The 21,433-nt window shown below is 42.8% G+C and overlaps 2 protein-coding genes across 3 annotated transcripts in view; both read right to left on the bottom strand.

Moving 5' to 3' along the window:
• Acf (ATP-dependent chromatin assembly factor large subunit) overlaps positions 1–15,142 on the bottom strand; it is a 76,230-nt gene extending 61,088 nt beyond the window's left edge. The window contains exons 1-3 of one of the 2 annotated variants that reach the window (XM_084581806.1): positions 14,571–15,142; positions 9,421–9,696; positions 488–703 (exon numbers count right to left, since the gene is read on the bottom strand). In XM_084581806.1, coding sequence (XP_084437932.1) covers positions 488–703; positions 9,421–9,696; positions 14,571–14,683 — 605 coding nt within the window. In that variant the 5' untranslated portion in view covers positions 14,684–15,142. Of the gene's footprint in view, positions 1–487; positions 704–3,150; positions 3,382–9,420; positions 9,697–14,570 lie in introns of those variants that run through there. The other variant, XM_084581807.1, reaches the window with a different exon arrangement.
• A 735-nt stretch (positions 15,143–15,877) lies between these two features.
• The window catches only part of LOC146175441 (uncharacterized), a 32,074-nt gene continuing 26,518 nt past the window's right edge, over positions 15,878–21,433 (bottom strand). The window contains exon 7 of the mRNA XM_084580810.1: positions 15,878–16,083. Coding sequence (XP_084436936.1) covers positions 15,982–16,083 — 102 coding nt within the window. The 3' untranslated portion in view covers positions 15,878–15,981. The remainder of the gene's footprint in view (positions 16,084–21,433) is intronic.

The following is a 21,433-nucleotide window of genomic DNA, read 5'->3' as shown; positions in this document are numbered from 1 at the left end:
GTTAGAATGAACCAACTAGCCCAATAAATAGTTTTACTTCCAGCCCTAGTATTGTTACTTCATTCTAGCGACAAAAAATACAAATATTCTAGTGTTTAGGACGCAAGGCTATGGGGCAAGGGATGACATGGCAGCTTAAGAATAAAAAAAAAGAAAGCATCAAAACAGCCATGGCAGGTGCATATGCCAGCGTGCATTTGAAAGGCTCATCAAAAAGGATGATTAACTTTTTTCACGGGTTTCAATTGACACTTGCAGCAGGAAAAGGAAACCTTCAATTTTCATTATTCCACAAGATACTCAGGCACTGATGTCACGCCAACCAGCCCTTATCCAACCCCAGCAATGTTAACAAAGGGCTGCTGATATTAACAACACTACATGACCGCATTCAGCAGGCAGGACCAAAAACTTGTTAAAACACCAGGCATAAACTGCAGTGAACTGTGCTGCTAAACATGAGACCATAACGAAAGGGGGAACATACCAGACATCAGTGGGCAACACAGTGTGCATCTTGCCCTCAGGGTCAACAACCTGGTACTTGACCTTGTCTGGGGAAGCGAGCTGGCCTCCACTGCTAGTCTTCTTCTGTGGTGAGGAAGGGGCGGGGCTGGGCGTAGGCGATGCGCCAGGTATGTTCTTTGCTGGCGACTTGGCCTTGGCAGGTGGTGGTACCACACCAGCCACCGTGCATGTTCTCCTGTGGGACAGAGGCACCAATCTGGGTTACCTGGATTCCCAGTGCAGAATGAGGCTTCTATACAGGCACCTCTGCGAAGGCTGGCTGATTTCACAGCACTATGTTGTGGTAGGTAGCTCAGTACAGCAAGAGCCACAGGAATATTTATTGGTCTCACCCCACGTAATCTGTGTCATTTAATTGGGGACATAGGTCTCAAACTAACTTAGTTATTTACTGCCCTAATTTGATGAAACCTCACAGAATTGTTCATTTTTTTCTGCTGATTTCAAATATGCAAAAATTTCTCTTCTAGGGCAATTTCAAGGCATTAGAAAATTATTGCTATTGTCTGCTCAAACAATAGGGGAAAAAATGCTCATTAGAAATTAATTTTTAACATACAGGTAGATACTATAAAGTGTAAGGAATGCAATGTTGGAAGCACATTTTTTTATTTTCACTTGTAAAACGTTTTATCTTGAAATCCTTACACAGTTTCCATACCTGTGAGTGCGAAGTTCAGTGGGCTGCTAATTCTATCATTAGCTCAATTTTAAAACTGCTTGCAACGTTGCATTCCTTACACTTTATAGCATCTATCTGCATATTAAAAATTTATTTCTGATGGGCATTTTCTCCCTATTGTTTGAGCAGACAATAGCAATAATTCTATACCTTTAGAACTAATTCCTCTAGAAGAGAAATTTTTGCATTTTGAAATCAATAGAAAAAACTGAACAATTCTGTGAGATTTCATAAAATTTGGGTAATAAGTAACAAAACCAAGACCCATGTCCCCCCTTAACTAAAAAGTTAGCATGCCAACTAGGATTGTTTTATTTTCTTGCACAAGGTCAGTGTAGGTCAGGCAGCAGCCGTGACACAGGGCAATTTTTTATCTTTGCTCATGCAAAGACCAGCGTTCCCCAGATAACCTAAGTATGAGGTCAGAGGAAAAAGGAAAAAAAAAAAACCTGTACCCACTGTGTCGCCAAGATAACTGGAGACACAGGGGATCGAGCCCCACACCTCCCACATGTGAAGCAGATGCTTAAACTACCAGGAAACTGCAGCAGTTGGCACACCAAGCAGCCCTAAAGTTTGTACCGTATCTATCACATAACACACGAAAAAACATGTAATAGCAAACAGAATGATCCTGAACGCCTGCTATACTGAATGGCCCACGAAATGAAATATGGCAGTAGAATACAACAGTAAAAAGAAGCCTACTTGGATGCCACTATGCAAGTGATGATCATTGCAAACCACAGGCAATCATTTATTTGCCATGGTGCACTACTGCCTATACCTTGCCATGTTCCCTTTCAATCCTTTATACTGATCACACTCCACTGTACCTGCAGTCAACACGGTTAGCCAAAGCCTACTGAAGCAACAGTGAGTTCCCAGTTCATTCGAGTTAACTAGTGAGCAGTCACCAGCCTCTGAATCAGTGACCTTTTCACTCCAAACACACGCATGCATCAGTCCTACAGGACAGCACCAAAGGGGTTTCATCCCGATGTTTTTTAACCCCGAACTGCGAGATGGAAAAGGGGCGATCACCAGTACCTGGAAAAAATGCCTTACATTCGAAGCACACAGTTCCACCTAGCTCTTACTTTACCCAAGCTATACTTGCATACAAAGATGAAGGCATACACACTATCAGTGCCAAATGTGCACACACAATTCTATTCTCCCGAAACCTTCACCGAGTGAAGAACCTCGTCAAATTGGTCGTGAAGTATGCGTTACGACTAGTAAAGGTTGCGAGCACTCGAGCCGTGACACTCGCAAACGGGGCAATAAAAAGGTTACGACGTGAGACGGCACGAAGATGCAGCGGTTGCTTTGTAAAGCGCGCTGCACAAGCTACAACGGAGCGCGACAAGCGTGTCGGGAAAAGTACAGGCGACACGATTTACCTGGCAAGGCGCACACACAAAGTACCACTGCAAGTTTCGGTTATAAAAGCGCGTTAAAGTGTCAGTGCAATGAAGTGGGAATGCAACACTATGTAAACACTATGTACTAAAATTTAATATGCCACTGCAAAAGGGCTCCGCACTCATTTTTGAAACATCAGGAGCAGCTTGCATCGTCTGCATTCCTCATCCATGAAATGCGCCACCGCAGTATGGGATTCCAAACAAGTGCACACAATAACTCCACGCAAACGGTTTAAAATCCGAGTTAAAAACCGCAAATTCAACGGGAGTGTGGTTCACCGACAACAAATAAGCAATGGAGGATCTGGACGGCGGGCCTCCCTAGCCGCCATTCGAGCCGAAGTTGTCGCACCTGTCCGAAAACTGGCCGCCGCGACAGGCGGACGGATCGCCGCATACGGAGGTTGGGGAACAAATACCGCTCACTGCATTAACACAGCACGGACACAGCGGTCCCACAGTACGCGCGGAAAAACGAGGTAGGCACGACATTGCGCAAATGGCTCTCACCAGAATTTCGTGAGCTTGTTACAAGTCTTCGCCGCCTGCTTCAGGTTCTGCTTGCGCCGTTCCATCACCATCGCTACTGAAGACGTGACAATCCTCCACTACTTCGGTAGAAAAGCTCCGCCTAAAAATCTTTCCTAAACTCAGAGCAGTTGCTTTCAAGCGGGACACTGCTTCATGTATGTTTCCCGCCGTCCGACGCGCAAAAACCACCGCGCGAACGCGCGAAAATACCGGAAGTACCACGTGATGGCGGGAACCCTCACAAAGCAAGCGGCAAGCTTTTCTTCGTGTTTGCTTCAAGTACTTCAAGCTTGGCACGCCGGCTCGCGCGGCCCATCCGCAAGATGGCGCGCAAGTCTGGATAATTTGTTTCCATCTTATTTTCGTTTCGGCTTCTAGGATGCCTGCAAGGTCGATTGCTTCTTATCGTCGGCGGTGACGTCGCACTGCAGCAGCATTGCAGCCGCTACGAGAGAACCGACTAAATAAAAAGGAAACAGCTCGACAGTCGCTACACAACACGCAGCCGGCAGAGAGGCAAATTCGTGCGATTCGTACCAACGTTATTAAAAATCGTTCTATTAACGTTTATTCGTACAACCACGACGACTTTCCAGGCCATGCAATTTGAAACTCAATATCAAAATCTGCCGCTTCGCGAAAAAAAAAAAAAAAAGAGAGAGGGAGAGAGAAGTCTGCCACAACCCACGCAAGAAACGCAGCAAAGCCAGAACAAGAAAGCGAGTGGCAGTGGGCACCACTTCACCGACCTCAAATGACTAATGACAATTGGGATATCATAATAGTAGTAGTAGTAGTAGTAGTAGTAGTAGTAGTAGTAGTAGTAGTAGTAGTAGTAGTAGTAGTAGTAAGTGGTTCTTGATTACAATAGAATAAAATAAAAATAATAAAGGAAACACTTCTTCAGTTCTACACTAGATTATATTACATGCTAAAAACTTGCCTTAATTCTTTTTTCGTGTTCCGTACTGATAATGTTGACTCTTCGTTTTCTGGTTGCATATTCATTTAGGTTGGGGATAAAATTATGGCGATATTTCCTGAATCAAAAATAGAGCAAACGCCGGGAGGGCTTCCATAGGCCACCTAAGAATCAGTATTGACTGATTACATTTATAAAAGAAAAGATAGAGGGTCTATAAATTGGTCTGATACAAAATAAATGATAGTAATTTTATATCACTTGCCAATCTCGAAAAGTGACATTAAGCTCCTAATGCCTTAAGCTGCTTAATGTCATTATTTTGGTGACCGGTACGACGTAGTTAACATAGAAAGACGGGCTAGTTGGTCTTGATAAGTAGAGTGCATATTTTACGCTGACAAAATAGGCACGACGTACCTAATGTCATTTACCTTTTTTATGACGATGATATAGTATTTTCATAAATATGTTGCAAAGGATATACCACTTTTATTCGTTGAAATTGCTTTAGTGTTAGTGAAATATAAAAGTAAGTATTTTTGGCCAATGGTGTTAACTCAGTGAACAGACAACTAGGTACATACAAGCAAAGCACTAGCCAACACAGGCCGCTTGTGGTCACATTCATTTATAGCAGTGAAAAGTTCCAACAAAGCTGAAAGCAATTACTTGCATAGATGCAGATTTAAACTAGGTATTACAAATATGTTCTTGTTAATAAGGGACTTTTTATATGCAAAATGTTTGCTAGCTGGCATAAGCTCTGGGCACAAGAATACCCATTCCATCGTGGAAATCAGGTTGAATGAGTTGTGGTGAACTGATTATGTTGAAAATAGCATTAGTAGGAATGCCATTAGTTTTCGCGAGTGAAACACCAAGTGAGCGGCGTTAACACTTAAAGCATTGGGTACTTAGTCATTTTAATGCCTGTGTCTATTCCAAATCTGCTTCCAGTGCCTTTCCTTCCTTGATGTACAGCAGCCCTGATTTTTAACAATATAGCGCGAGCGTCGACCAAATTGCTGCCAGCGCCTTGTAACGGCGATAAGCGTGCAACACGGCGAGAGTTCGTGCACGCGCACGAAGAGAGAGCATCTTCTGTTACGCTGTTCGGATCACAAAGACACACGCCCTGTCACAATATCTGATTGCGACGTTCCACATTCTTGCGCATGCACGAACTCTCGCCGTGTTGCACGCTTATCGCCGTTATAAGGCGCTAACCAGCAGTTTGGTCGATGCTCGCGCTATATTGTTAAAAATCAGGGCGGCTGTACACATTCTACCTCTACTCTTATTCTATTTTGAATTAATTATTTTATTCTTTTACTGAGTCATTCTTCATCCACCACCTGGCATGCCTCGGTTGGAAGCTTCACACAGATGCAGAGGCCACCACCTGGCATGCCTCAGTTGGAAGCTTCACACAGATGCAGAGGCCACCACTTTCAAACACTTTTCACCTTCATGACACACCTAATGCTACCACACTGAGCAGGCAACCATCCTTACTCAATTTGTTGCGGGGCATAAAGTGCACTGTTTTCACAGACACACTAAGAGATATACCATGGTATCCCTACATGGTTCAAGCATTTCCATTTTCTTCTCACTATTCTTTCTTCCCTACATCACTGTCAACACTCAGAGCATTAGGTGGTTGTGTGTGTTCAGGCTGAAAAACATTCAGCCAATGTCATAGTTCTATTTTTTCAAAAGAAATAAGCGTTACAGTAGGGTGGCTACAGCGTGTGTCGTTATCGCGAGTGATACAATGGTGCCAATTAACTACCTTGTGCCATCACAGCTTTCCTCCATTTCATTAATTCAAGCTCCCCATGGAGTGAAGCCATACCTATGGGAGATGAAGTCAAGCTTAATGTCATTACAAAAAATTTGCAGGCCTTTCTTTCTAATGGGTTTGGAATAATGCCTTTCTGCTGCTTTCTGCGGGTACCATCACCTGTTCACACAGGCTAACTGCGTTCTGAAAACATTGTTTTTGCTTTTGGGGCACACTTCATAATTGCCACATGCCTCTCAGCAACTGGCGATGACGAGGACGAAGTGCGGTTATTGTGCAGCCATCCTGAAAGAGTGCAGTGTCTATTGGCGTGTGCATTTGCGAGTACTTATTACCACCGCCTTGTACTTGTTAGATTTTGTGCCTCAGGTGCAATATGTGATCAGGAGCAAAAATTTCTCATTTTTAATTTACATTAACCGCAAATGGAGCATGTACTAAGAAGCTGCCCACTGCACTTCCCGTCCTGTAGCCATGTTTACTTATTAATGTGTATCAGGGTCAGCAGTTTTAATTTACATTAACCGCAAATGGAGCATGTACTAAGAAGCTGCCCACTGCACTTCCCGTCCTGTAGCCATGTTTACTTATTAATGTGTATCAGGGTCAGCAGTTTTAAAATAAAATTTTCAATTGCTTCCTGACACAGAAATTTTAAGGATTTAGCAATATTTTGTTTAGCTGCATGAACGGAGAATGATGAAATTCAACTAAATCATCCATTTTTATGAAGAAAGAAGAAAGTGGACAAGGCATACTTCACCTTGAAATTTACTAGTAATTCACACAATGAACATTTTTTCAGGCCTTGTTCAGTATCTCAACACAGGCAATTATGCTTGTTGCTAGTACTAAATTGGATACTAAACTATAGGCTCTTACAGAAGTAGATCAAGAAATCTTTCAAGTTTTTCCGCTACGGCACAGTCAGTGGCTTCAAACTCCTGTATCTCCTTCTTTTTACAGTCTTCTTAAGGCTGTTTGATTTCATAATATTTGCAATAATATTTGCTGCCTTGTCACTTTCAGAGCTGAAAGTAAATTCCATCAAGTCAGCAACTGTTCTTTAAAGTTTTCTCTTCTATCTGTTGCAGACCATCTCATCTCCAAGAAGGTGTTTCTTTGATTTTGCTGATAGCAGAGCTTCATGCTGTTCTTTTTGCTCATCCAGGTATACGTGCTGACAATACCATATGGCTAGAAGTTGCCTACAGCTCCTTCGCAATTGCAAGGACAATGCCAGCCTTGATTACATCATCACTCAAAATTCATTGTGACATAGGGAAAATTATACTCATGCTTCTGATAGAGATTTGCAGATTAACACTGAATCCACTTTTCATAAGTATCCAACACAAGGTTTAAAATACAAGCTTATCTACTTATCTAATCTCCAAGGGTATGAGTATGAAGTCGCCAATATTACAACAGAGGAACCTAGGCAAAATGTAAACCTCCCCGTTTGCAGGAGAAACAGCGACAATGCACAGGCGTAATCTGCTGATGAGTATCAAACACCCTGCCGTCTGCACTGTCATGAGAAGAACTAGCGACCGTTCAGAGAGGCAGGAGAGAACAGAAAAACGCAGGGCAGGCCTTTTGTGGCTCACGTTCCCAGCACATAGTTAAAGAAGCGTTAGCCACAAGCACAGCTGGAACCTATCAGATGAGATTGTCAGTGTTGCAATGCAGGCAGGCACTCGGGCAGATCCACTAAGCCTAGCAAAACCAAGTGTAAAGTTCAAGGAATTCCCAGCAATTCCTTACGTTCAAAGGGTTTCAAGGCCTTGACTATGGAGTTTCAGAAATTGGGGATTTTTTTAGGGTTTCAAGAATCACCACAAACCCAGAGTATGGATTAAAAGTAAATATGTAATAGAAGTATAATGTTTTGTTTCCGTTCCCATAGGATCAACATAAACACAAGCTATCTGTCACATCTACACACGACCTTATACACTATATGCCCCATAAACAGCAAACTATTAGTTAATTTAAATAAGTCAATTTGAGGAACTGAAGCTGGAATCTAGATGAACACATTAAAAGAACTAATAAAAACAAATAACACTTTTTTGGCAGCCGCATTATCAAATTTTGGACAGCGACAAAAATTGATGGAATATACACATCAAATTTTCGGTCGTCTTTTTCTTTTTAGAACAATGTGCAAGACACGACACGAGACTAAGTTCAACACAACATGGCACTCACGTATGCCCGCTAAATAATTTATAATTTAATATCCTCTCTAATCATCCCAGTTCTGTTTCTGGCAGCAAAACAGTAGCTATGACATGAAAGAATTATACATTATTTACTCTGCTTAGGCTATTCTACATTACAATTTATATGTTCAGATGCCTTGGGCATCAATCTCAAGCAAGGCCATACAATTCCAATTTAGTGCCCTCTACCCCATAAGGTTGTCCATGAGCTTGCCAGAAATCACATTGTTGCAAAATACCACATATTAGCGATCCCAACTCAATAATGGTTCAACAACTTACAGATACAAATTGCACAAGCAAGCACAGATACAAATTTATCAACAAGCAAATTTCCACATACACACATTAACACGCAACCTTCCACTTTACTCTTTATAAATGTGCACTATGGAACTACAAAAGAGAACATATAACGAAAACAAATTCATCTAAATTGCCTGTGTCAATGTTTTCCACTGCTTCGAATTCATAAATCCATTCAAGGACAGCTTGCTATCAGATTCAAAACTGGGGTGCTTCAACAACACATCTGTTTTTTTAAGCCCCTATTCCTTTTTCTTAGAGTATAATTAAGAGCACTCGTGCCATTGTATAAACATAAACACTTGCACATCCTAAACTAGTCACAAATAAAGATGGCAAAGGGTAGATGGCCACAAGCATTAGCTCCAGCTAGGGTGCGAAACAACCTTCTGAATACTTTGTGCACTATAAGCCCTTCTGACCAGCCAGGCTTCTAAATGAATGAACTGTTTTAAAGCATGAAGTATGATGTACAAATTTATATATCTTGAGGTGATTCCATACATCAACTGACCACTACCGTATGAGCCAGATACCTACAAAAGCACAAAAGATGCTGTGAATTTAAAGGATAAAAAGGACTTTCAAGCCTTGGCTCTTTAGAATAAAGCAAGTCTTAGCATGACACATGCAGGACAGCTACCTGCCCTAGGGAGGTAGCTGCCCTGCAGATGTGCCACACGTTTCCCTCTGATGTTGTACCAGCAACCTGTCAGGTCCAAAAGTGATTCCTTTCATAGGGTTTCCAGTCATGTATGCAGTATGTGCCAGTGACGATAATCAGTGCAATAAAATCATCAATTATTTAGTTCAGTGGATTCACATAGCTGCAATCCACAAGGCTATGCCTGTGGTTTACAAAATGTGCATTCACAATTCGCTGCCCAAACTGGCACCCTACCCTAGAATGAGTGAGAAGCACAGTTGGTAATAGATGCGCAAGGTTGCGTGAAAAGGGAAGGTAGCAAACAGCTGGCACTCACTTCTGGCTCTTGATGGTGACTTCGACTGACTCGCCCACAAAGTAGCGGTCCCGGGCAAAAGAGAACACATCATCACAGAGATCAGCTAAGCGGCCCCTATTTGTCAGGGTGGCAATGTAGAGAAGCGGCTTCCTTAGCCTCACAGGGAATGATGCAAGGATTTTGAGGGCTTGTTCTTCGGAAGTGAGGGCATCCTGATAGGTGAGGCCGGACTTTCCCGTCAGGCTACACGTCCACACAAGGCTGTTGCACAGGATCACACGGGCAAAGTACTCGCTGAAACAAGAAAAAAGAGCACAGCAGAAAAATATATATACGTACAATTCATCTTCTTTATTCCACAACTATACTGTTTATAATATGACATGCTGACTGCGTACGCATTTAACCAAGAAGGGTTCTAGAATGGCCCATCAGTTTTTCTCACACTGCCCCTGACAAAGTGCAGCCTCTGTGGCAAGCAATCAAAACCGTAATCTCACAGCTCAAGAACACTATGTCGCAGTCAGTCACTTGGCGACCACACCAGGCACAGACAACAAATCAGGCACTTGGCATCATCAGTGCATGAAAAGGTGCCGGCTCATTTATATACTGCGGAGCTAAGGAAGAAACCTGTGCCAAGTGACAAGGCTTTCGACAGCAATGATGAATAACCTAAGAACAAAGAAAGCTCCAAGGGACTCGAAAAAGGCTTCTGGAAAACTTAAGCAACAGTTATTTGAAGCACAAGGTGAAAGATTTTGTCCCCCACTGCATAATCTCAGTGGCTGTCAGCATGCAACAGTAAGAAATCATGAATCAAGAAAGTGACATAAAATTTCATTTTTTTTTTTTTTTCCCAAGCTTACAGGCATGCAACCTACAGCTGAATGGCACAGTGTGTTGCAAATACAGCTACGAAAAGTGCACCTAAAATCCTGATTGTATGTCATGGCAAAAATCTTAATTTATTCGCAATCAATAGTACATGAGTAACACATTTTGGAAAATTGAGCACTGTGCGCAACAGTCTAAGTACAAAAAGCAGAGAAGTTATATCAAGAATTTATTCCAGAAAAATTAAAACTTAATTCCGTATGTTTTTGAATAATGCATAAATAGAAAACAGAAAGGGTTTCTTTCACATGTTAAAAAAAATACCTAGATGCAGTATTTCAGATAATTTTGCAATGTAAGCTGCCAGTTCGTCCCTGTTTTTAGCTTCTTGGAAATGACACGTTTCTTTTATACTTTGCTTCCTTTTATCCAGGCCCATTGTGCTATGCCTCACTGTAGAATAGACTGCTCTTGATAATTATTACATAGCTTCTTCAATGAGCCGTTAAACAAGCATGTCCTCAATGCATTCTGGCTGGGTCTTATCAAGCTGCAACTGGTTGATCAGTTTATAGAGTTTAACGTCCTAAAGCGACTCAGGACACCTTGAAAGCTCCAGAAATTTTTAACGACTGGGGTTCTTTAACTTGCACTGACATTGCACAGTATGTGGGTGCCTTGCTTTCGCCTCCACTGAAAAGCGGCTACCAAGGCCAGGATTTGATACCCCATCTGTGGGTTCTGCATTCGGGCACCCTAACCACTGAGATACCGTGGCATTGCAAGCTGCAACTGGTAATAAAAATTTCACACAAGGCTGATTACTGTGCACACAGAGCATGTCCAAAGCTCCAGTGCAAAATTTTCTCGAGGCACATACTTTAGAATGCCTAACACTTAGCCAAACCGTAGTGTATGCTCAGCACAATAGTAAACTCTTTGATGCAGCCCTGGGGGCCCTTATTGGCCTTTGTGACTTTCTGAACAATGAACGGCAGGCTTTCAGCCAAACATCAAGTGGACAAGTGGATACCCAGTCCGAAGTTGAAAAAATAAAGATTATGCCTTTACATTCTTCTAGCAGTTTTTTCACTCCTCTGGTAACACAACTAAAGTGCTTGCCTGGCAATGTCCTCAACAGGTAAATGGCAAGTTGGCTCTTTTATTTGGGACCCTTGTCCTGGAATGCTGACCAACCACCCCGAGTCGCTATAGAATTAAGTAGCCAGTTATCTTATACAATTACAAACGACCATAGAGTCTACGACATTAGGCAGACCTAATCTCTTCCGTTCTAGTTGACAGCTGTAATATTCAGTGTAATATACTCTTTACAAAAATATTTTACATTACATCTCCCCAAAAGCACCTGTTTTGTTTGGCGCCTGTCCATATTTGCACAAGAATCAATAACTCTTGCAAAGTTTTTCTTCTATTTGTGCATGCAGCTTCCGTTTTATCCCTCGTCACCTGTACCTATCCAATCATGGAACACAATCATGAATCAAACTGCCTGAACCTTTCTGTGGTGGTGCAGTGACTAAAGTGCTCGAATACTGCACGCGCGAGATCGAATCCTGGCCTCGACAGCTACTTTTCAATGGAAGCGAAAAGCCGGATGTCCGTGTGCTGTGTGATGTCAGTGCACATAAAAGAACCTTGGGTGGTGGAAATTTCCGGAGACCTCCACTACGTCTCTCATAGCCTGAGTCGCTTTGGAACGTTAAACTCCACAAACCAAACCAAACTACCTGACTACACTGTTACCATAACTAATACAGAAGAATTTCATGCTGACCATTACTGACCATTTTAAGTGTTTTTTAACTACCATGTTTGCAATTTATCCCTCTGTCATAACTGCTATATTATCTCCAGTAGAAAACATTGAACTTCTCGAGACTTCTCCTTTCTTAAATTTGGAGAAAATGGATTAAAGCATACTTAACAAATTGTAACCACATAGTCAAAATGGATGGTCATGTTTCCGGCTCAATAGCAGTGCCCTGAGGAGTTCCGCAGTGTTCTGTTCTGGGACTGCTGTTATTTTCGGTGTATACTAATGATATCTCTGGTATCATGGAACCAAATGTACAGCTAAAGCTATTTGCAGGCGACTGTTTAACTTATTAACTTATTATGCTTATTAACGTTACAGTTAGAAACATGGATGACCAGCTCAGAATTAACAACTCTTTACAGGCGTTAAGCGAATTGTAGAAAAATGTAACATAGGAAAAAAATTATTCGAAATCAACATACATTCACATTACAACAATGTTCTTTCATTTCCATATTTTATTGGTAACAAGTGTTTGGTAAACGTAACTCAGTTTAAGTATCTAGGAATGACAATAACACAAAATTGAGATTGGGGTGCACCTACAGAAGAGGTATGTTCTAAAGCATATCTGAGGTTATGTTTCTTGAGAAAAAAATTGGAACATGCTACACGGGATGCAAGACTAATTGCATATAAATCTTTTGTGAAGCCAGTCCTTGAGTATGTATCAGTAGTATGGAGCCCTTAATAAGAATTATTTAAAGAAACAAATAGAAAAAGTTCGGAGGTATGCTTTTAGCTTTATTTTCTGCTGATATCAAAGAGAGACTCAGTTACGGATATGCTCTCTTCCTGTAATCTGGATTTATTAGAAACACGTACACAAAAAATTGGCTGAAGCTATTATTCCAGATGCTCCAAGGACAAATAAATATTCAGGAAGAAGCATACATACAAGCATCTGGCAAACAGAGCTCTCGAACAAACCATAGTTATGCCCTTAGTGAAACCTTCAGGCATTCCTTCTTCCCCATGTAATTGAAATGTGAAATGATTTGCCAGTGCGTGTTGTGGAACAAAGTGATCTGCATGAATTCGTACAATCTCTGGATAACCATTTGCTTGAATGTGTCATTAGAACCTGATGTATTCAGCCTAACAGAAAGTTAGGCTCCTGTTTTGGCTTATAAAATGCTTGAAGCTAACTTAAAATTAGTAGCTTACAACCATATTTTATGTGATAAAGCCAGTAATGAATAAATATGCTACACTGCTGTTCAGTTCTGTTTTATTTCTGTTGATATGAAAGTAACATGAAAAATGCATTATGTGGCCTCTGAATTTCTAAGCCATAGCATCAGTACCTGTCATTGTCAGAGACTTCTTCATTGGTCTAACTAGCGAAACGACCACAGTTTGTGTAGATAATGATGTTTAGCATCCATGCTAGCAAACGATACGAAATCAAGTTATACTCAACCATGAACCACTCCAAAGTGTAATTTAAAATGAGGTAAGGGCGTCTTGAGAGGTAGTGGTAGGACAGGTCGTCGCTATTAACTAACACCACATGTCAGGCACACTGCAGTAAAACCATGCTCTATGCGTATGTTAAACACAGTTCACACCCTATTGCGTTATGCAAAGATTACAACATGTGATGCTTTGCTTACTTTGCGTACAGTAGACGCAACTAAATTTATATGCGCATTGAAAACTGTACCTAGGGGAGTTATAAAATAGGCTTCCTTACGGCCATCAAAATCAATGTAACATTTTTAGCATGCTATAAGACCACCACAAGCAGCAGTAGAAACACATCACTAAAGATGATGACACTTCAAATTAATCTTTTTGACAGAGACAGCATGTACAGTGAAGACAAAAACAATGTAAACATATAAGCACATGTAAATTGACAACCTACTATAAAGAACTGAGACACCTGCGCACGAAATCGCCACCCCTAAGACCCTACGTAGCACGGGCCCGAAATGACCCAAGCATAAAGTTTTCAAAACATGCGGATCGCAAGATAATAGTTCAATGAGTAACCATGCTTCAACCAACCGGTCACTCAGGTACGGTAGCAATTAAATGGACGCGAGTGCCATGCTTAAGCAGAACGCACAGCGAGCAGTTATACGATAGCGAAGCGAGCGTCGATGACAAACTGCGTTGTGCGACACATAAGGGCACGAAACAGCCCGGAACGTGGCAGCGCAGAGAATAAAAGATGCTTACAACGCTAATATCCGCAAGGCACCTAAGTGGTAGCCCACGTTTACACTGTTGCGAAGTCGGCAATCATCGGAAACTGGTCCGAAGGCATTCAGGTCGAAAGTTTAGGTTCTCGAGGGGCTCCCGCAACCCCGCCGCATAAATTCCAAGCGCAAATTTTGCGACGAAATTAGATGTAGGCCTAACAAGGGCTAAGCAACGCGACATCGTGAAGGTGTCAGAATGTCAAAAAGAACCGATTCATGCGCGGCTTCGGTTTACCGGCCAGAGTGAATTCGTCATTAAAGCACGTCTAAATTGGACTCACTCGTAGTCTCTGAAGCCTTCATTGGTGACCTTGAAGTAGAAAACTTCGTCATTTGGCTTGAGATCGCCCGGTGGTTTCTGCCGAATGAATGGATGCCTGCCGTAGAGTGGCATGATAGAATCGGTGAATTTCAACTTGGTCCGGTGTGCTCCTCACTATGGAAACCAAGTCCTTTCCATCGGCAATTTCTTTCCAAGATGCAGAGGACACTCGCAAGCTGAGCCCCAGGGGTATTTCTCGGGGCCCAATGTCAAAAGTTCCGGGCCGGCAACGCGGACATCTCACGGGAACAAGACGGTCTCACAACCCTCCGACGGATGCGACAACTTTCTCGAGGTGCTAACGGTGCCCGCGTTTCACAGCTAGTGCGGCGCTAGCGTTTTTCCAGACTCTGTGCGCTGCGGGCAATTATATCATCGTGGGTTCAAGGTGCCGTTGGGCAAGAAATTTGAATGAGACTCGCGTGGGAATTCTGAACAACGCGCATTACAAGACGATCGCGGCACGCTGCAGAAAAACACAACTCCGTCAGGCGGGACTAAAACCGGAACCGAACGATGCCGATTGGCTCAAACTGGCAGAACGAGCTTTTCGGCGCAATTTCTTGTGGCGGCAGCACCTTCGAGTTGTCAGTTGGTTGTGTCATACCCTGGGTAAATGATTTCGCTAAAGTTCAGCTTAATTTGTGTGAACAATATTCGACGTTTGTTTTATACCAGTCTGCTAATTCTCAGCATTTCCACCACTCATTAAATAACACCATCACGGTGCTCTGGATACCGTCAACCACGATCGCTCAGACGGTTTTGTCAAGGTAGGTTTTGCGGCAAAACTTCCTTCAGCAAAGTTATGATTGTGGTTCAGACGCTCCTTAGACCGAAAGAATAGTATGCGATGGAGCGCATTTAAACGTATGTTAGCTATAGGCGATAATTGAATCATTCTACACTGTTGTACGAGTTCTACGCAGAGAGTGAGAGAACCCTCCGCGTAAAATAGGTTCAAAGGTGAACCAAAATTGTTGAAAGCCAAGCGACATAAGTATCAAAATATTTTTGTGCGCTAGCATTATTTGGCATGCAAACGCACTGAGGGCGGATAAGAAAAATTGATGACAAAGGCAAAAAATGACCGAATGGAGACACCGAGAATGAGCGCCATGTTTCAAAATTATGCTAGCCTGATCTCCGGTTTTCAATCTCCCGGTTGCTTAAGCCGGAGCCTTAAGTTATCTTTTGTCGTACCTTCTATCCGCTAAACATTTTCGCAGTCTAACTGCCAACTGTTGTTCACTGATGGGCCCTGAACAATGCACACGAAGTGTCCATGGTTGGTCAGCACTCAAAGGGTTTATTTCGACATATGGTTTTTCAGTAGCTGCACAGCAGCCAGATCTGTGCCATCACACATGTCACCGCAGTCCCAAAGCGTCCCCGTCTGGGCCTTCGAAGTTTCTTCCGTGACGAACGTGCCAAATCTCCTCCCGCCTTGGACGGCCGCAGCAACAGATTCTCTGCACAAACAATATGGCGAACACATGTTCTTTTCACAGCTGCGGAAACGAGACATACATATTCATAAACGAAACACTTTGCTTAACTATGCGTCTGATCGCTAACGTTTAAGTAAACTAGGCGTCAGTGAAAACGAAAGTTTAGCCTAATATAGCCTAATCCTGCATGAGAGAACTTCAAGGCGACTTCATGAGCAACGACGTTTGCGTCATTTCACTTTCCACGCCCTTGATCATGCGCTTATTTGCACCATCTCTACAGATATTGTCACTGATTCTACGCCGTCCAAGAGGTACCACTCAGCAACGTGCCGAGCTTTTCACGAACAAAGAACGAAGACGTACGAAGACGAAAAGAGCGAAGTGCGAGTGAAGGAAAGCATTGATGTGTTCAGGGCGAGAAGACGTGGTGAGGCGCAGATGCATGGAAAGGAATAAAGCGCAAGGCCGATCGAAGGAAACGCATAACTGCTATGTATATCTTGTGTACGTCGGAAGCAACGTCGACGTCTGGAGGCTGAGGGAAGAAACGAGTGGCGCGCGCGGAGGCAGCAATCTGCTCGCCCCCTAAATAGATGCCGCTCAGTATAAGAGGTATTTCGCTTCCCGCATAATAAGCGGCGTGACTTTACAGTGAGTAATACGAAACGCAGACTGATGGCCGAAGAAAATTGCATATTACATCCAACCCTACTCTGCATGCGGTTATGTTCTAAATGTGGTCTCCGCTATTGCAGTGTGATAAATTAATGCATGAGAGAACAGGGAAAGTCTCTAATAATGCAGGCGTCAAAAAAGCTCCGCCTTTGAGGGTATGACGCGGCAGCTTAGGCTACCAGCCCATATATAAAAGACTAAAAGACCCGCTTTGAAGTGTTGGGAAATTTTTTATAAACATTTATGAATATACTTGCCGAAATAATTTTTATTTCCTTCACCGACAACGCGGACTTCCTTCCGAACTTGCTGAAAAAAAAGTCAAGCTTGCTGAACAATTAAGTCGGCAGCTAAATGTAACTCGCAGTGAAAGCCGCATGAGACATGTGCCACTAGAGTTGAGAGAGAGGGAGAGAGAGAAACTTAAGGGACACCTAGTTACATTACGGGTTGAGAATGCGACAGCACAAAGTCTGAATTCAGGTTGGCCTGTTTCGCCTTTGTCGGTACTGCACGCCGCATTCTCTGAGCCTGAGCAGACCGTCGATACTGTAGCGATCTTTACACATCTCCTGTTAATTCTTTCTGGCCTAAAAGCAGAACCAGTAGGCATTGGATGTATCGTCAGTCACCATACAGTGAGTCCCTGGCCATGCAAAGACCACAGGACATGAGCTGGCTCATTGACCAGCCGCGATATTCTCAAGCTCTCCGACGTGGGACTGGACGCTGACCTACAAATGTATACGACGAACTTAGAACTTAAGATACCGACACGTACCTGGCCCCCATCCACATCTCACATCTCAACGTTGCCCTTCACGACTAATCCGTTTCCGTTCTGAACCCTCCAATTCCAACTTTCCTGCTATGTATGCTACTCTAGAACACTGCCCGAGTCTGCCCTACTCCTGTCCTTTCGGCTATCATACATCCCCTTTCCTTCAACCCTATCTTGAAGTACCTGGCTATCGTTGGCACAGTTCGTCAGACTAGGTTGTCTTGGTCAACCAGGCCGCAGGATACGCTGAACTCCTAATCCGCGTTCTTAGTGAATCCCTCTCTGCAGGCATTGCAAAATAAAGGTAGGAAGATGGGAGTGAAAGTGGATAGAGAGAAAGAGGAGCCGTAGTGGAGGGCTACGGAGTAATTTCGACCACCTGGGGATCTATAACGTGCGCTGACATCGCACAGCACACGGACGCCTCTTCGTTTCGTTTCGATAAATAAATAAACAATAAACACCTCCACCAAGTGTAAGGTGTTTATTGGAGCCCCAAGACCGTAGGCAACGTCCGCAAACCAAAGCGACGGGGGTAGCATTCGAACCAACAGTGCAGTGCCAACAAGGCCCCGGCTCCACTTCGTCTACCTCTTCGGGTTGGCGCGCGAGCTGATGGCGATCGGGATTACTACACTGTAATAATTGGGCTCTAATTGCTACCCGACGCTGCAGGTGAAACTCCGGGTGCATGTTTTTAAGTAGTGGAGGGACTTCCAGTATTTTATATATTGAACGGGGAACCGATGTTACCTAGGAGTATCTACCCACGTAGTGTATGTCGGTCTTTTGTAGTGCCTGTCTTCTGGTCTTTGCAGTGTGCCCCTGTCTCCTAGTGGAAATTTGGCAGAATGATTAGATCCTATTTGAATTTCTGCTGTCTTGCTTGTTAAGAAGGCCTTTATGTAATTATAGATCCTGACGCCCACCTGCAGCTCGGATAGGGCAGCCAAGATAGCTTTGTGCTTTACGTTGTCGAAAGCTTTTGTAAGGTCAAGAGCTAATATGGCTCTTAACCTATTATCCATCTCAGGTGCCAAGATTTCATGTTTAATCCTTAACATTGTGTCCTGTGTGAACAAAAGGGGTCTGAATTCCAACATAGTGTGAGGGTACAGATCCCACTCGTCCATGTATGATTGAAGCCTTGCCAAGGTTGCGTGCTTGAATAATTTACCTAGGCACGAGGTGAGGGAGATCGGTCTTAGGTTGTCTATTGAAAGTTTTTTCCTTGGTTTAGGAATAAATGTTACTTTGGCGTGCTTCCATGTTTCTGGTAATGATCCTGTACTCCAACATTCGTTGGCGAAATTTGTAAGTTGGGAGATGGAGTCTTGGTCAAGGTTTCTCAGCATACTATTTGTGATGCCATCCGCACCGAGTGCCGAGGGCGTGCGGATTTTATGAATTGCTGCTCAGACTTCCGCCTCCGTTATGTAGGAGTCGATGAGAGGGTTTGGATTGCCTTTATATTCCGGCACGTGTTCTTTGTCACAAGAGATGTTGAAATAACGAGCCTTAATGATTTCCTCGTTCGTGAGGTCATTCACTTTGGACAAGCCGATATCTTACCACAATCTTCCGTAAATCATTATCCACCAGCACTGTTCCCCGCTCCTGGAAGCTTGCCAAGGTCATTCCATCGTACAAATCCGGTAGTACTCAACTACTGCAGAACTACAGACCTATCTCCTTAACAGCCCATTCATGCAAGTTACTCGAACATGTTATTTTCAAACATATCATTGAATTTCTTGAAACCCACAACATCCTAAACATTTACCAGCATGGTTTCCGTCAAGGCCTGAGCACCACTACCCAACTAATTGAATTTGCGCACGACATTTCTCAGTCATTATATCTAGGTAGACAGGTCGACAGCATTTTTGTTGATTTATCCAAAGCTTTCGACACTGTCCCACACCCTAAACTCCTACACAAACTTAACTCTGTTTTAAAAAACCCTTCCCTGGTTGGTTGGATATCCAGTTTCTTAAATCAGCGTTCGCAGTCTGTACACTTTAATTCATCTATTTCCACTCCTGTTAGTGTTTCATCCCGCGTTCCGCAAGGTTCCGTTTTAGGCCCGCTTCTTTTCTTATTATATATTAACGACCTTCCATATTGTGTATCTGTAAAAATTCGTCTTTACGCTGATGACAGCGTCTTATATCACGACATTCAATATACCACTTGACCATAAAATACTTAACGACTCATTTGCAAATTTTTGTAGATGGTGCAAGGAATGGCAAATGAATATTAATTTCTCTAAAACCGTTTCCATGTCATTTTCTAGACGCCCATCTCCTTCACATTTCACGTACAGTTTTCACGGTCAGGATTTAGAACGAGTCACGGAATATAAATACCTTGGCCTTCATTTCTCTCATGACAACTCATGGTCCAAACACATTGATATCACATGTAACAAAGCTTTTAAACGTCTCGGATACCTGCATCGTACACTGCGTAAAGCCCCAAAGGATACCAAACTGCTCACATATAAAACACTTATCCACCCCATTCTTGATTACCGCTGTATTGTATGGAACCCTTATACGAAATCCGATATCAAAAAATTAGAATCAGTTCAAAAGAAATCAGTACGCTTCATCTTTCACAACTACGGCCGAGATTTTTCCCCTTCTTCCCATTATATAGATTTAGGTCTCACAGCCCTATCATCTCGCCGTCAAATAGAATGTTTGAAGTTTTTGCACATACTGGTTCACTTTCAGCGCCTTCCATCACTAAATAATTATTTCAACATTAGCAAGCCTTCCATAACTAGAAGTTCCCGTAGCCTGAATCTCATCCCTTTCTTTTCTCACACTGGGACATTCAAACACAGCTTCTTTCCTCTCACCATTGAACTCTAAAATTCGCTGCCTGGAAACGTCCGCTCGCTACCAATTCAAAAATTTTTGACAGCCATTGCTTCCTAGTGCCATTTTTTTTTTATTTTACTTTATTTTTTCTTTGATTTTATATGTTTGTATTTTCTTGATACGCGCTATTGCTTCCTAGCGCTATTTTTATTTTATTTTTTCTTTGCTTTGTATTTTCTTGATACACTTTTCTTTGCCCACTCCTGCCATAGCCTCATCGAGGCTGCAGTATGTACAAATAAATAAATAAATAAATTAACGTGAAGGATTCTTTAGATTTCCTGCTTATTAACTCCTTTGCTGGATTTGGGATCGAGAAGATGTCTCAGTAAATTCCACGCATCTCGCGTACCCATGGCGCCATAAAGTTAGAATAGCAGCTTGGGCATGTTGGTTATGCATCTTGAGGTAACAGCGCGGAACGTGGACGGGAGCACAAGATTAGAAGACGACACAACGAGCGCTGCCTCTCACCATCGCTCGTTGTGTCGTCTTCTAATCTTGTGCTCCCGTCCACGCTCCGCGCTGTTACCTCAAGGTGCCATAAAGTTGTCGCATATTTGATACCACTGTTGTTGAGCCAATTGGAAGGCGTGACTTTGAATTGTCTTATTTAGGTTGGCTACATTTTTACCCTGTCTTTTGTTGCGTTTTTGCGTAGCCCACCTCTTTTCCATACTGTGCCTCGCTTCCCACATGTGGAGTAAGCGATTGCCAATGTTCCTGACTTCGAGCTCATTTTCTATTTCTCCTTTAGAAGATTGTATGTCCATTCTTGGATGTCACTTTAGTTATTCCTGCGTTCTCTGAATATGTTCTTATGTGATCTTATGAATATGTGATCTTATGATTTCTAGGTCAACCTTTGAAATTTCCAATTTCAATTTCTGATTTGATTATGTAGTGATCACTTCCTAAAATTTGCCTAGTATTGGACCACCTAACATTCGGTAGGTTTTTTTCCCGCCGTAATGTCTGGGCACGTGTCTCTGCTGACGCTATTTCCAATTCTAGTAGGCTG

Source organism: Amblyomma maculatum, chromosome 10, assembly GCF_055883805.1.
Source record: "Amblyomma maculatum isolate TAMU_Amacu chromosome 10, ASM5588380v1, whole genome shotgun sequence".
NCBI classification, from domain to species: Eukaryota; Metazoa; Arthropoda; class Arachnida; order Ixodida; family Ixodidae; genus Amblyomma; species Amblyomma maculatum.
Note: the sequence above shows the minus strand (reverse complement) of the source record. Positions and strands in the feature narration are given on the sequence as shown.